Source organism: Buteo buteo, chromosome 18 (genome assembly GCF_964188355.1).
Source record: "Buteo buteo chromosome 18, bButBut1.hap1.1, whole genome shotgun sequence".
Taxonomy (NCBI): domain Eukaryota; kingdom Metazoa; phylum Chordata; class Aves; order Accipitriformes; family Accipitridae; genus Buteo; species Buteo buteo.
This window is the reverse complement of record NC_134188.1, coordinates 28,027,760-28,041,374: the sequence shown is the minus strand read 5'-3', so window position 1 is coordinate 28,041,374 and position 13,615 is coordinate 28,027,760. Positions and strand designations below refer to the sequence as shown.

Below are 13,615 nucleotides of genomic sequence, written 5' to 3'. Positions count from 1 at the left end.
GTAGAAAGACTCTCCAAGGGTCATTTTGTCTGCCGTTGGGTTGGCTCTGCTCTGGGACGATGGCCAACGAGATGCACAGATAAACCGGGGCGGTGGCCATGGCCGTGAAGCACAGCAAAGCCAAACTCTCCGCCAGCAAAGGAAGATTAACATGTCCCATTTGGTCTGTCAGAGGGATTTATGCAGGAGCACGTAAGAAAGGATGGAGTTACTCGAGTGTTACTGTTTTCAGTCAGGAAGACTTCCAAGAAATGGAAGTAGGGCAGTAAACAAAAGCAAAAACGGAGGGGACCAAGGTGTGGAGGTTGTCGTCTGTGGTCTTTGTAGAGGACAAGAACTTCTAATGAAGTAAGAGTTTGGTGCAAGACATCTGCACTGTGTGTGGGTGCACATAGGGACTTGGGTCTGCAGCGTACGGTGATTTCCAAGCCTCCATGTAGCTGACTGTTTAGATTATTTCCCCTGAACTCCCTGTGACCGATCTGAGTGAAGATGATGAAAATTGAAGATGCTCTGCAACCTTTTCTAAAGTGCCCATTAAAACCTCATGCGGCTTCAAAGGGTACAAGCTGCCATGCGTGTTCCTTCCAGGTGGCCTGGCAGGTAATTGGGTCCCTCCCAGGGATGGCAGTTGTGCAGCCATGAGTGAATATAAGGGCTGGCATGTTTTCATGCAACGTCTCTACCTTCCCTTTAGCAAGAAGCTCTGGTTAATGGAAGTGCTGAGCACCGAGGACTTGGGCTGGGTGCTGAGCTCTGCTGTTAGAACGCAAAAAGTGGTACGATGATCAAGCTATGATGGCTGAAAGCAGCCAAGGAAAACCTTTCAAATACTGCAACACTGGTGTTTTTTTGTAGCTGAGTTCTGCATTCAGTGTGTGTATTTTCTTGGTAGTTTTCTTCAGAGCACAGTGAACATTCCTGCATTCTGCATTCTGGTTATCGTCCTTGTTTTCTAGAGGAATAAAGATGAAATACTGATGATGTCACATGTAAGTCTGCAGAGCGCATTCACAGTCCTTCCTGTACCCTGGCCAACTGAGAATACATCTGTGCTTTACCTCTCAGCTGTGCCGCTGGCCTCTTTGCTCACACAGGTTGTTTATTGCTTCCCAGGGATGCTGTCCTTTTCTCTCTCCCTGTTGACAAAAGCATAATTTCTCTTTTTTTCTCATTGCAGGTTATCCGACGGGCTATCCCACCGCTGCCCCAGCCTACAACCCAAACATGTATCCAACCAGCAGCCCCGGCTATGCCCCAGGTAAAAATCTGTGTATGGAGAAGAGATCAGGCATGTTGAAACATGCAAGAGGATTTACCTTTTGCTGCTCAGTGTACAAAACCCAGCAGTTTCCATGTGCTTGTCAGCAAATACTTCCCAGGCAAGGGGCCTGTATTAAGCTCTTCCCTTCCTAACTCTGCTATTAACTTCATGCCCACCATTGTGAATATTTGTCTATGTTGCAAAGTACTTGTGAGCCATGAATTATATCTTAATACTAATCCCAGGAATTTTATAATCCTCATTGCTGTGATACCTGCACATTGATGGCTTCTAATATTTTCTGAATACCGCATGCTATCTTGCCGAGATTGCTTCCCCTTCCCCCTGCTTGTCCCTCTCTCCTCCTTCCATGTCATCGATGCAGAAACGTCAGCAACCGTGTCCTGTTTGGTGTCTGGATCTCCCGTGCCGTGTCTTTACTGTCCCCTGCTTTCCTGTGGCACCGACGGACTCTGGGTCTGTCCTAGTGTCTTCTGTCCAGCTCCTGCCCTTCACACCACCCTAAAATGGCTCTTCCAAAGATGCAGCAAGCTCTTCCCGGCCAAACTCAGGAACAATTCTGCCTGAGCCTTGGTGTACTGGTTATCATTGACAGTACCAGCTGCACTCTCCTCCATAAAATCTTGTTTTCCCTTAGTTTTCCCAGTCTGGCCACTTGTTTTCTACCTCTGCTGCAGTGTGTCCATTGGGATGTATTTGTCATCCGCCTCTTCCAGCTTTCCATGAAAGCTCAGCCAAGCTCCGTCCTTTATTCCCTTCTCCACTACTCCCCATCTGTCTCCGGGAAACCTTACTTGGAGCCACATGCTCTTTTGCATCCTCCTTTGCCTTTCCTCTGAACCATCCTACCAGCCAGGCTGATGGGTAACGCGTTCATCCTCCGTAGCTCAGCGCCTACCCTGGAGCTCTGCTCTCTTTGCTGTCTCAAATCTTGGCAAATTCTTCCCCATCCTTCCAGAGAGCTGGTACGAAAATAATTTTCCCAGCCCACTGCTTTAACTATGTCATCCCCCTCTTTGCCTCCCTCTTACTCATATCTAGCACAGGCTACTTGTCCTTATTGACAGAAACAACGCCTACTCCATTCATTCTTGGTGTCCAGAGCCTTATTGCTCTTCTAGCTCAGCCAACAATGTCTGTCCTCTTCACCTCTTACCTTTCCAAGCAAGCATCTCCCTTGTTCCTTCTGCTCCTCTCACTGGAAGGAGGCTTCCCCTTATCATCCACAAAGCCACTTCTCGTTTGAATTCCTCCATTAGCCATGATTTTTCTTTTGACAAAAACCCATGACTAGACTGCCAAGATCCTTCCCTTCCCTGCTGTTGAGTACCATCGCTCCACACCTCCCTTCTGTCTGGTTTCCTCTGTTGTCGCTTGGCCAAACTCGTACCCAGCCCATGGCTCCGGTTATATTGTACAGAAGGGTCTGGATGGAGGAGGACACACACGCATCCAGGACCTTCCTGCCTGGCCGGAGAGAACTGGAGAGGAGAAAGCCATCAAAGCATGTGGGTGGCATGAGTACAAACCCAGTCATCCCCTGTCCGTCACTTTGAGGTTGAACACCTCATCTACATGAGGTGGGGAGATGGGAGAAATGCTTATAGCCAAGGGCTGCCAATGGTAGAAGATTCATGTAGATGAGGATACAATGGAAATTAACCACAGGAGCTTCTGTCAAATAGCTTCCAGCAAGGACACTTCTTATTCCAGGAGGAGGGGACCTTCCACTATTTTTAAGTCAGAGAAGTTACTCCAAAGCAGGAGTCATGGAGTAATTCCCACCTGTCCACAAGGAGTTGTCTTCACCACAGCACAGACTAATGAGGTTCTGTGCTTAATGAGGAATATTTGAGTTGCTCTGCTAAATCAATCGCTTGCTTTTTTATGCTTTTGAGCCCAAATTTGGAAACCTTTATAGAAGTCTTTTTCTTTTTGGAGTTGAAGACTTCTCTTAGGCCCCGCTCAGGAAATAATTTAACTGAAGTCAAACCTACATTTAAGTACTTTACTGAAAGCAGCCCTTTGGAAGGACCAAGTGACCTTGAGTTTTTAAAATGCAGTTAAGTTTTCTGCTTTCAGCCAAATTACCTGGGGGACGGGACCCTCTTGGCATGACAAAGGGTGGTAGAAACCCAAGGGCTAAGTAGCAGTTTGAAAATGTGACTCTTATGTGGAGTGAATTAAGTGAAAGTTAGTATAAGAAAAGGAAATATCCTATTTAATAGCAATCTTGAGATCTTGCTGCCCAGCGAAGCTGTGGATGCCCCATCATTGGAAGTGTTCAAGGTCAGGTTGGATGGGGCTTTGAGCAACCTGGTCTAGTGGAAAGTGTCCCCATCCATGGCAGGGGGGTTGGAACTGGATATATTTGAAGGTCCCTTCCAACCCAAACCATTCTATGATCAGAACATTATTTATTAGCTGTGGTTTTTTAGTCTGTGTGTTATTGGAGCATTTTTTTTAAGGGGTACGCTCACACAGGTCAAATGCAAGAATTGGCAGTGTCCGAACTGTGATTGGAAAAGCATTTCTGAAATCAGGACTGTGCTTTTTTCATGGTTTTCATGAAAAAGGCCTGAAAAAAATCTCTTGCTCACCCATTTCCAAGCACACATTGGAGATGAAAAATAATATCTCACCCTTTGTTTTGACTTCATGGCTTTTCGGTTGGCCGAGATGTTTATTCTGAATGCTTTGCCTCAAAAGAGCTGCAGGATTTTAAAACTTCTGAATAAAGCCTTCTTTTCAGCTAAGTGTTCAGTAGTCATTGGAGTGAAATAGATGCTTGCGTAACGAACACAAAGCTGGACTTTGTTGCAGTCTTGCTAAACCCTTTCTCCTTTGAATTGCCAAGTTTTCAGTCTCCCGGTTGTCGTAAAATCAGTGGATCCCCAGGCTCGGGAGCTTTCCAAGGCTGATGAAGCAGGAATGAGCGTTTCATTGCCAAAAACTTTTGGTGCTTGTCTTCTCCACATCACAGTTTAAATTCACTGTTATTTTGCAAGGTTATTAAATAAAGCCGTTTACTGCGGATGACTCTGTAAGGGATCTGTTGTGTTTTGTTTGGTTTTATGTGCTTCTGGTAGGGTCTTTAGCTGCATTTCTTCCCACTAAAAATCTTAACATGTAATATGAAACAAGTTTTGTTCCCCTAGATGTGTGCTGGCCACCCTCAAATTCCCCTGAAGGATATAACACTGAAAGAGTAAAGTGAAAAGAGCTCTACAGCATTAAAAAAACCCACAAATTTATTAGTAACTTGTCCTGCCAGAGGCTGGCAACGTCCTGCCTTCTTAGCCAGGGATGTAAATACAGCAGCGTTCCTGCATGTTGGCCTGGACATTATAAAATGTCTCTTGTCCCCAGCCACTGCCTGTGCCTTGCGCAGGCAGGAGCTCCACCGCTGAGTGGTGAGATGGCCAAGGGGACACCCAAGTGACAGGGAACACCAAATCACTGCAGGACGAGGAATTCTGGGAGGGTCTTTTGTATTGCTTCTTGTACATCTCAGACACCATCCTTGGGAGCTGGAGTTCCTATTAGAAAACAAATGGAAACACCCCTCAGAAATGCTGTGTTGCTATCCAAACAAAATACTTTTCTTTGCAAAATCTTGATGAAATCCACACATTCCCCTGGAAAGATTTTAGTTCAGCTCAGTTTAATTTTCCAAATCAAAAAGAAAGAGAAAAGACTAGGAAATTTTCAAGTATTCTAAACAGCTGCAGCAATTGCCATATTTAGGGAAGATTTGGTTCCCTTTAGCTCTATAGACCTTAGGTCTCTAATCCTTCTAGCCCAGGTCCCTCTGTATTCAGTGGAGAGAAAGACAGACCTCCCCAGAGAGACATCTAGCCCATCTTTGGGGACAGACGTCCCATGGATGCCTGTCTGTCCTACCAGGAGAGCTTGAGATGAATCCTGCCTGGGATGTCCTTCATGCTCATGAGGAACAGGAACCCAAGGGGGGGTTGTGGATGCTCTCTGAAGTAACTCTGATACATAGTCAAGATACCCTCAGAGAAAGAGACCTCTAAGATAATGTTTTATGGGATTGCTTTCTTGGCATAGGTTAGGATAGTAGGAATAGATTGAGAAATGGGATGCACCTGGCTTGTAGAAGTGTAGGTCCTGGAGTGGGCTGGAGGACAAGCCTCCTTCTCTCAAGCAAAGAAGTTGCTTGCCCGCACAACAAAGACAAGAAAGAAGTGCCTGTCCCAACCCAGACAGTGAAGAAACAGTCAGGAAACCAGGAAAGAACAAGAAAACACAGGGATAACCCTGGAAATTGGGGTTCACACAGGTGGGCAGCAGTGACCCCTTGGGCACACCCTCTTGAGCCCCATCGTTCCTGCAGCAGCATCTACAGCCTGTGTCCTCCACCCAGCAGAAAGGAGCCCCCACACTCAGCGAGGGCTGGGTTGTCCATCCACCCTGGTCTCTCTTCCCTGAAAACAGCCAGATCGACCTTCAGAAGATTCCTTGTGATTGTTCGGTATAGAATAATCCGCCCCTAACCTTGTTAGTCAGCGGCTTTTATAAGCACAAAAACACAAAGACTTTGATTTTTCCCTACCTTTGTCCTGGTGGCTGTGGCTGTGGGTGTCCTCTCTTTCATTAAAGATGCTTAACCTCCCCCGTGCTTTGATTCTTGCTATATTTTATCGCTACAATACTTTGCAGCAAGCAGTTCTGCAGATTAATTAAGGCTTGAGTTACTGATTTTTTTTTTTAAAGCAATGCAAATAATTGTCTGTTGCTTTAGATTTGCATGGTGTGAAAGGGGAAAGGAAAGCCCTGGTCAATCTTCTTTGTGCCAGCCAGCCTTTTGTTCATTCCCCCGATGCTCCCTTCTGAAGTGCAATCCTAATCTTTACCGACTTGCTTTCTCTAAAAAAAATCCTCTGATCATTTTGTCCCCCCCTCGCCAGATCTTTTTGTTACGCAGCTTAACGCTCAAGCAAGAAAGCCTTTGCAGCCATCTTAACATTTAAATTTCATTTCTCTGTTTACAGTTCTTAAAAAATGCCTTTAATAATTTCCATATTAGAAATCTCCTAATGTCCAGAAAGCTGACAGGTCATTTTGCAGTGAGAACAAAAATCTTCCAGTGCGTAACGCGACATAGCTAAGCACTAAATTAGCAAGGAAACGGTGAAGATTAAAATCGGTGCTCCTCAACCCAACTCCTCTTGTGCAGAAACCTCCATTCTCCCCATAAACAATCATGCAGCTCTTGAAATCAATTTAGTATCACAGCAGGCTTTTTTTCCCCACTATTTGGAGATTTATCTCGTAGGAGGCATGGTTCAGAGCCCTCAGCTTGTTCGTGTGCAGCCGGGAGGAAAGATGCTTTCGTGGACTCGCCTATGCTCAGACCAGCGGCTCAGGAGCGGGGGATGCGCAAGCACCAGTTAGTGGAGAAGAAAAACGCCTGTGTGATGCTGTGAGTGAGGACAGCATCTGTCAACATTATCTTTAGAGGCAGAGCAAAGGCTACAGAGGCAATCCTGGCTTGGACCCTTCTTAAATTTAGAGGCTTTTTCAAGCTATTTGCAACTCCCTGCCAGTTTTTATTGAATTATGTTTCTTAAGATCCCAATTTTGCCGCAGGCAAAATGACACATTAACAACTCCAGGAAGCAGGCACGGGCTCTGCCGCTCAGGACCTCCCAGCATTGCACCCACTGTCTGTGGTCACTTCTCTATGGAAAACATGTGTAAAGGAGAAAAATGAAGAATTTTTGAGGACAACTAATGCAAAATAAGCTCCATAAAATAGTCCAGCAGTGGGTGCATGTGACAGAGCAAGCAGCGTCCTCCACTGTGTTAAATGGAATTGACTTGAAGTAATACTGTGGTTCAGTGGCTGAGTTAAAAACCAGTCGTCTGTATCGGTATGGAGAGCGTTTACTCAAATTGAATCAGCTGCTGTCATACAGGAGGCTGGAAATAAACCTGCCGCAGAGAATAACATGCTGCTGGGGTTCATGCCATCCATCAAACACACTGGGAATCAGAGGGGATCAGCTTTATTTTTAAAATCTTTGATTCTGAAACAGAAGACTTATTCTAAATGTATTTTTAAGGAATTTTAGATGTTGAGCCTTCAGCTGCCTCACTGCAGAAAGAGATGCTGTACGTCCCCAGCAGAATTGCTACTCTCAAAAGCACCCCATCCACCGACAATGTTCTTCTGTTTAAAACCTCCCAGGCTGGGAGGGGGGTGGTACCTGCTGGCAGAAATCCTTCAGGATCATTAAAAAAGCAATCACAAACCAAAGTTTCATGTTTGGTTATCTGATTCTCCATACGTAGGTTAACCAGGAAAATGTGCCTCTTAATGCTGCTTGGAATAGATGTTGAAAAGGGTGGGAAGAGCATCCTTTGCTTGTGACTTCTGAATTTGTGGGATGTAACTGGAAGTGAGCTGTCAGTCTTGAAAGAAACTGTTGTGTACAACCTTGATCACCCTCTCTGGTCCACCCTAAAGGTGTTCCTCAGACGAGCTCTCTCTGGTTAGGTATCTCTTGCCCCAAACCTCATGAGTTTTGCTTGGCTTCCATGCAAAATCTTAGCAAGAGATGAACCACCGAGCGAAGATGAAGACTGCCCTTGGCTCCTGCCTTTGGTGTGGTTCACCCCAACTGAAGAGAAGTGCATCAGCGGTGGTTAATTTTCAAAGTCTGTTTTTCAAATACCTGCTACTTATGTGCCATCCGCTATCATCCTTGATGTCCTCCCAAACACTCATGCTACAGTCCCTGATGCCACGCTGGAAGTCAGCGATGCTCTTGCTCTTCTGTTGACCTCATGGTTCCCCAGACCCCGGGATCCATGTGGAAAAGTAAATGATTTAGTGCCCCAAACTTTGTAATTGCCTCAATCTGAGAAGCATAAGGAGACATGGAGAGGAGCTTGGAGAATTCTGGAGTCCCCTTGGTCCAATAGCCGTGAGGAAAGGAAAGGAAAACGGTAGTTGGAACCAGTCTTGATTCCTCCCTCTGTCAATGTCAGGTATCTGGTGAATATTTGCTAATGTTTGAGCACCAAGTTTATTTCAAAGCAACCCTTCCCAAGGCATAGATAACAGCCAGCCACTGCATTGCTTGCAAAGCTCAGCCAAAGAAGCCCTACATCAAGCAAGGGAATTAATTTCTTTCCATCCTGATTCATTGAAACAACACAAGTTTCTGCCTTGTGTGATTTTCCTGTTGGTGTTTTTCCATATTTGTTAGAGGGAGAGACATAAGGCAGGCTACAAGATGACTGCAAAACACTGGCATTGCAAACTCTTATGCTTGCAATAAGCCTGGTTATTGAGGGCAGTGTTATTAAAAAAAATTCCTTTCAAGTATATAAAAATGAGTGCCTAAAATCACTCTGCTGCAGAGACACGAGGCATGCCAATTTAAAAAAAAAAATAATAATATATGTCTTCATTAGGCCTGGTGCATGTTCCCTCCCAGGCATTCTGTCTTCCTGAGATGGTTGTTTTGTTTTAACTTCCTTCATTAAAGCATGCCTTTTTATTTTCCTGAAAGTAGGGCACACACTTTTTGCACGGAGGCTGGCTTATGCTTTAACTGCATTTATTAATAATGCAGGGGAGAATAATGCTTTGCATCCATTACTTCAATGCCCTTCCAGAGCAGAACAGATATTTCTAAAATCACCCTCGGAAATTAGGGGTCTCTGTGGGGATGTTGTGGGACAGGACGGAGGCTCCAATCCCTCATTCCTGCTTCTGGGTCCTCCCCAGAGGAAACATTGCTCTGCAGAGGGAAAGTGTAGGCATCGTCTTTCCCCACATAAGTGCTCTGAACCATCCTCTGTAGGCGCCCACCGACTATTTAGGGGCATCAATGGGTCCCCTAAGGTGGGTATCTTGGGGTCTGGTGGGGTGAACATCCTGTACAGCCTTGCAAGGCTTTCTAAGAACAAGTGCTCCCACCGTTTTGGGGCACTCAGGCTCATGGTAATGGGACTGCCTGGGGAATTAAGCTTATTGCAAACTTTGTACAAGGCTCAAGGCTGTATCCATCACAAATAAGGTTGGCAGAGAGAAGCAAGAAATATATATACACTGTATATTCTGTATCATCTGCTTCATCCTTTCATTGTGATTCTGTACTCCAGTTAATTCACAGAATTTTCTTCAGGCATATCTGGTTTTCCACTTAAAATATGTCTTGAACATTAGCACATTGGCTAGAGGTCCTCGCAGGGAGACAGACCAGTCCCAGCGCTGCAGAGACCCCTGCTCAGTTCACATTGCTTGCCCAGTCCCCACCACTAGATTTGCCAGGGATCCAACAGACAATGAATAAAAGCTCTTTATTTTTCAATGAACAGCACAGGCAAGAGGCTAAACCAAATCTGGAAGACACTGGTAGGAGATAGATCTTAAATTATGTTAGATAGTCATGGCTGGATTGTAACCTCTATGAATTGTAGCTCTTGCAAAGGACCAGGAGATATTAATGTTTCTAGAAGCCTCCTTGGTTCACCTTTTGTGTAGTTTTAAGTGATGGATTCTCCGAGGATCCATGATTTAATATAAGGAACATGTATAGCTATGGCAAGCTCCCAGCCGTCTCCAACCCAGATTACCTTGATTTTTTGGTAGGTCTAATGTGGAGAGGAGAAACTGCAGAGGAAGGATTCACGTAACATCTAAATAAATTGTCTCATCAGTCTTGGAGATTAAAACCTTTGTGAAATCCAGAGGCAAAAATGAATCTGATTTTGAATAAAAGCGTAAGTGAAAGAGTGTTTCTGTCTCAGCGCTGGGAGTTAGCTCTCCAGTGTGATGTTCAGGAGTGCAGTGTACCATGGAAAATAAAGCAAGGCAGTTTGGAAATCCTTAATAACTCACAAACCTTTGGGAGGGGGCGCAGGCTCGGAGCAGAATGTGATCAGTGCTTGAGTGGAGGAGAAATTGTGCTCCGAGTCCCTCACTTCCCACAAACCTCCTGGTTTTCTTTGGGAGAAGGTGAGGAGGGAGGAGCACGTTTTCCATGTCTCCAGCAGCGGAGCACCATCCAGCCAGATCTTGCCCCCATAAACATCTCCACACAGCTCATGATTGCCGTGCTGTCCCGTAAGGCATCACTGCTGGGTGTCCTCCACGCTCCTGTATTTCTGCCCCACGCTAGGTGAGTGGTCTCACGAGTTTTTGGTGGACCAACAGACCTGTGGTAGTGCTTCTCCGTTCTCTCTGGGCAGTGGTGCCCAGCCATGAGGACCTACGTTGCGGCTGGCACGGGCTGTGGCACCAGTGCCGATTCCTCCTTGGCTTCCTCAATCGCTCATCCCCAACTTCCAGCCCTGTGGCACTCCAGATTTACAGTTGGATCTTCCGAGATGGTTAATTAAGAGTCTGAGCAGACATGGAGGCATTGGAGGGGTTTGAAACATCATTGCTCTTGCCTTTGCAGAAAGGTTTACAAGTCCTGACCAAGTCATGAAGTCCCTTCTTTGGGGCTTAGCGCCGAGCCCCTCGGGGGGCAGGAACTTGCTTGGGAGAAGGAATTATGAAGTGCAGCTTTAAAATGTCTTCATGTGTGATGCCCTTGGGGCTGACGGGAGTATAAGGAACCCACCACCTCCTCTTGTGGGCCATGGTGTCCCTCCCAAAGAGCTCTTCTTTCTGCCCCAGACTGCTTTGTCCGAGCTTGGCTGGTTCTGCTATCAGAAACAGTTCCCTGCCTACAAAATTACACCTTTGTTTTTTTCCTCCAGAAGTCTCTTGAGTTAGCAGATCTGACCCAAAATCTCTTTACCACATCTCTACGGAAATCCTACCTGTCCCTAATGCCACCCGCACAGGGAGAAGGGGACGACGGGGACGTACTCTGACCTCCAACCTTCTAGAGATCTTGGGAAGTTCAGAATTTGGTGGAGAGAGAGCGTCTCAACAGTCTACCTTCTGCGTTCACAAACAATACCTTTAAAGAAGCCATCAATCAGTGATTTTCTTTGATTCCAGCAGCTGCATCATTTTACCTCCTTTATCCTCCACAACTTCACAGCGAAGTCTAATCACTGAGTGGCTTGCTGAGGATCGATCAACCCTTGCTTGGTTTTCTTTCCTTAGTAGCTGCGTGTGCAAAGTATATACTGCAGTACATGGAAAACCTGGAGCTTATTTCTTTCATAATGACAGCCAGAGCAGCTTGTTAAGCTGGTGAGCAGCGAGCTGTAATAACTGGCTGAGGCTTTCAAAAGATATATGCACTCGTGTTGGGATGTGGTGGGACTTAAACCAAGGATGGTGGGGGCCACCATTTGAGATTAGTCTGGAACAAAAAGTTAGGACGGATCCATAGTTTCAGGGGACAAAAAAAAAAAAAAAAAGAAAAAGAAAAAGACCTGTTAAGCCTTTCTCAGAGGCACCAACTTTGGGAAGGAGTCTGGTTGTCAGCTTGTGTTGGTGATCTGCCTTCTCTGTAGGTGTGCCTTCGGTGTAATGGCAGTCCTTCTTAGATGAGCATTGGCAATGCGTTTGGATATAGGATAAAGGTATAGCCAGTGCTGGTTCATCATACACAGGTGCATTATGGCAGTTAGTGCAAGACCTTTTCCTCTTTCAGAAAATTTATGACCCACAAAATGTCTGAATTCTGTTGGTCCCTTCTCAAATCCCACAAGATTTGGCTCTTGAGATTCTTCTGGATTATCTTGGTTGGCTTTATAAATAGTTTTCTGCAAACTGGGATACAGTGCAACCTGCCCAAAGTCACTGCTTCTGCTGACTGTCCTTTCCAGAGTTTCTAGGGACCACCTAAACTGATGGGACGGTCACAGTGACCAGTACCTTGTCCACTAGTGATACCTGCCACGCAAGCATCTCAAAGAGTTTTACTGAGAATAAAATGCCCTGCACATCAGGCTCGGCCTGTTTTCCAGCTGGAAACACAAGGTCAAGGACAGCTGTTACTGGTCCCTATGCACAGAGGTGACTGGTGGTATCTGGGGAGGGATGGTGGCTCTGCTGGCCACGTGCCCCACGTGTAGATCTTCATGCAGGTTGCTTAGCTCGGGAAACCAGTTGTTTGGGGTAGGTAACTGGTTTGCTGCAATGCGCTGTGCAAACCATCCCTCCATGGGGAGCAGGTGGGGCCAGAGGAACCATGGTGTGAAATTCCTACGGATAGTTGTCCTTAAAAGGTGGGAGGGAAAGGAAGAGAGCAGCAAAGTGGTTCAAATGTGACATAAATGCGGGAAGTCGTATCTTCATTGCTCTGTGTGACACCTCTTCTCTGTCTCCACTCAAGCTACACTTCTGATGAAGCAAGCCTGGCCACAGACCTCTTCCTCCTGTGCCACGGAGGGCACCTTCCACCTCCCGGTGGACACCGGGACCGAGAACAGAACTTATCAGGCTTCTTCTGCAGCATTCAGTAAATAAACCTTTTCTTCTGGGGTTTTACTTGGTTGTTTTGTGCCCATTTGCCTCCCCTCCTGTGGGTTATTTGGGGATGGGGTTACTTGGGGTCAGCAAACGGATGGGATCATTCATGTCCGTGCGTCCGTGTGTCCTTCCCTGAGTCCTAAGCCCTGACAGAGGTGAGGGTGCTGCAGGTCCTGGGGGTGCTCACCGGCACCATGGAGCTGATCCATCACCTTCTGCACCCAGAGCTGCCCAGTGGGAGCATTGTGCTGCTGCTGCAATTCCCTTCTGGGATGAAATTTTGCAGAGCTCTTGGGTTTTTTCATCTGAAAACGAGGTAGCATCCCTGCTCCTTTCTGTTCTCATGTGTTAAAACCACGAAGGAGCATGAAAAGGAGAGCACTGACCCTCCTAGAGCTCCTTCAGAGGAGGAATGCAAGTGGAGAAGGGTGAAAGCCTCTCTTTTAGCTGAGTGTTTGGTCCCCAGGAGCAACCTGAGGTTGTTTGCAGGTGTGTGTCTGTAGTGATGATGCTCTGTGGTTGAGCAGAGTGGTATGTGTAGAAAAACCAAAGGGAGATTTTTTTCCTATTCCCTTAAAAGTGAAAGAGACAATTCCAAAATAAAGCGTGATTTTCAAGGAACCCGGGTGAAATTCCCACCTTTTAACTCAAACTGGCTGAGCAGAGGTGGGGGAGGAGATGCCGCTTATGGATCGCCGTCAAACAGGCTTTTCCAGGAGGAGCCTTGTAATCTCATCCCCTAAGAGGCCAAATAGTGCCTCCAGGAAAGGTGATAAACTCCCCGATAAGGCCCCCAGTGCTTCCCCTGGCATGCGGGGTGTCCTCTGGCCCCTGCCTGACTGTTCTTGCCTGCTTTTGCCCTCCTGTTGCCTGCTAAAGCTGGGGCATGGCTAGCATGGGGCATGCTGCAA

At 46.4% G+C, this 13,615-nt stretch overlaps 1 protein-coding gene across 5 annotated transcripts in view; it reads left to right on the top strand.

The window, feature by feature from the left end:
* The window catches only part of FAM168A (family with sequence similarity 168 member A), a 203,049-nt gene that overhangs the window by 172,808 nt on the left and 16,626 nt on the right, over nt 1–13,615 (top strand). For 3 of the 5 annotated variants that reach the window (XR_012653477.1, XM_075050270.1, XM_075050269.1), the window contains 2 exons: nt 1,181–1,261; nt 12,568–12,693. Coding sequence is in view for 4 of the 5 variants with exons in the window: in XM_075050270.1 (XP_074906371.1) it covers nt 1,181–1,261; nt 12,568–12,693 (207 nt within the window). In the remaining variant the exon portion in view is untranslated. The remainder of the gene's footprint in view (nt 1–1,180; nt 1,262–12,567; nt 12,694–13,615) is intronic. The other 2 variants (XM_075050271.1, XM_075050272.1) reach the window with 1 other exon arrangement.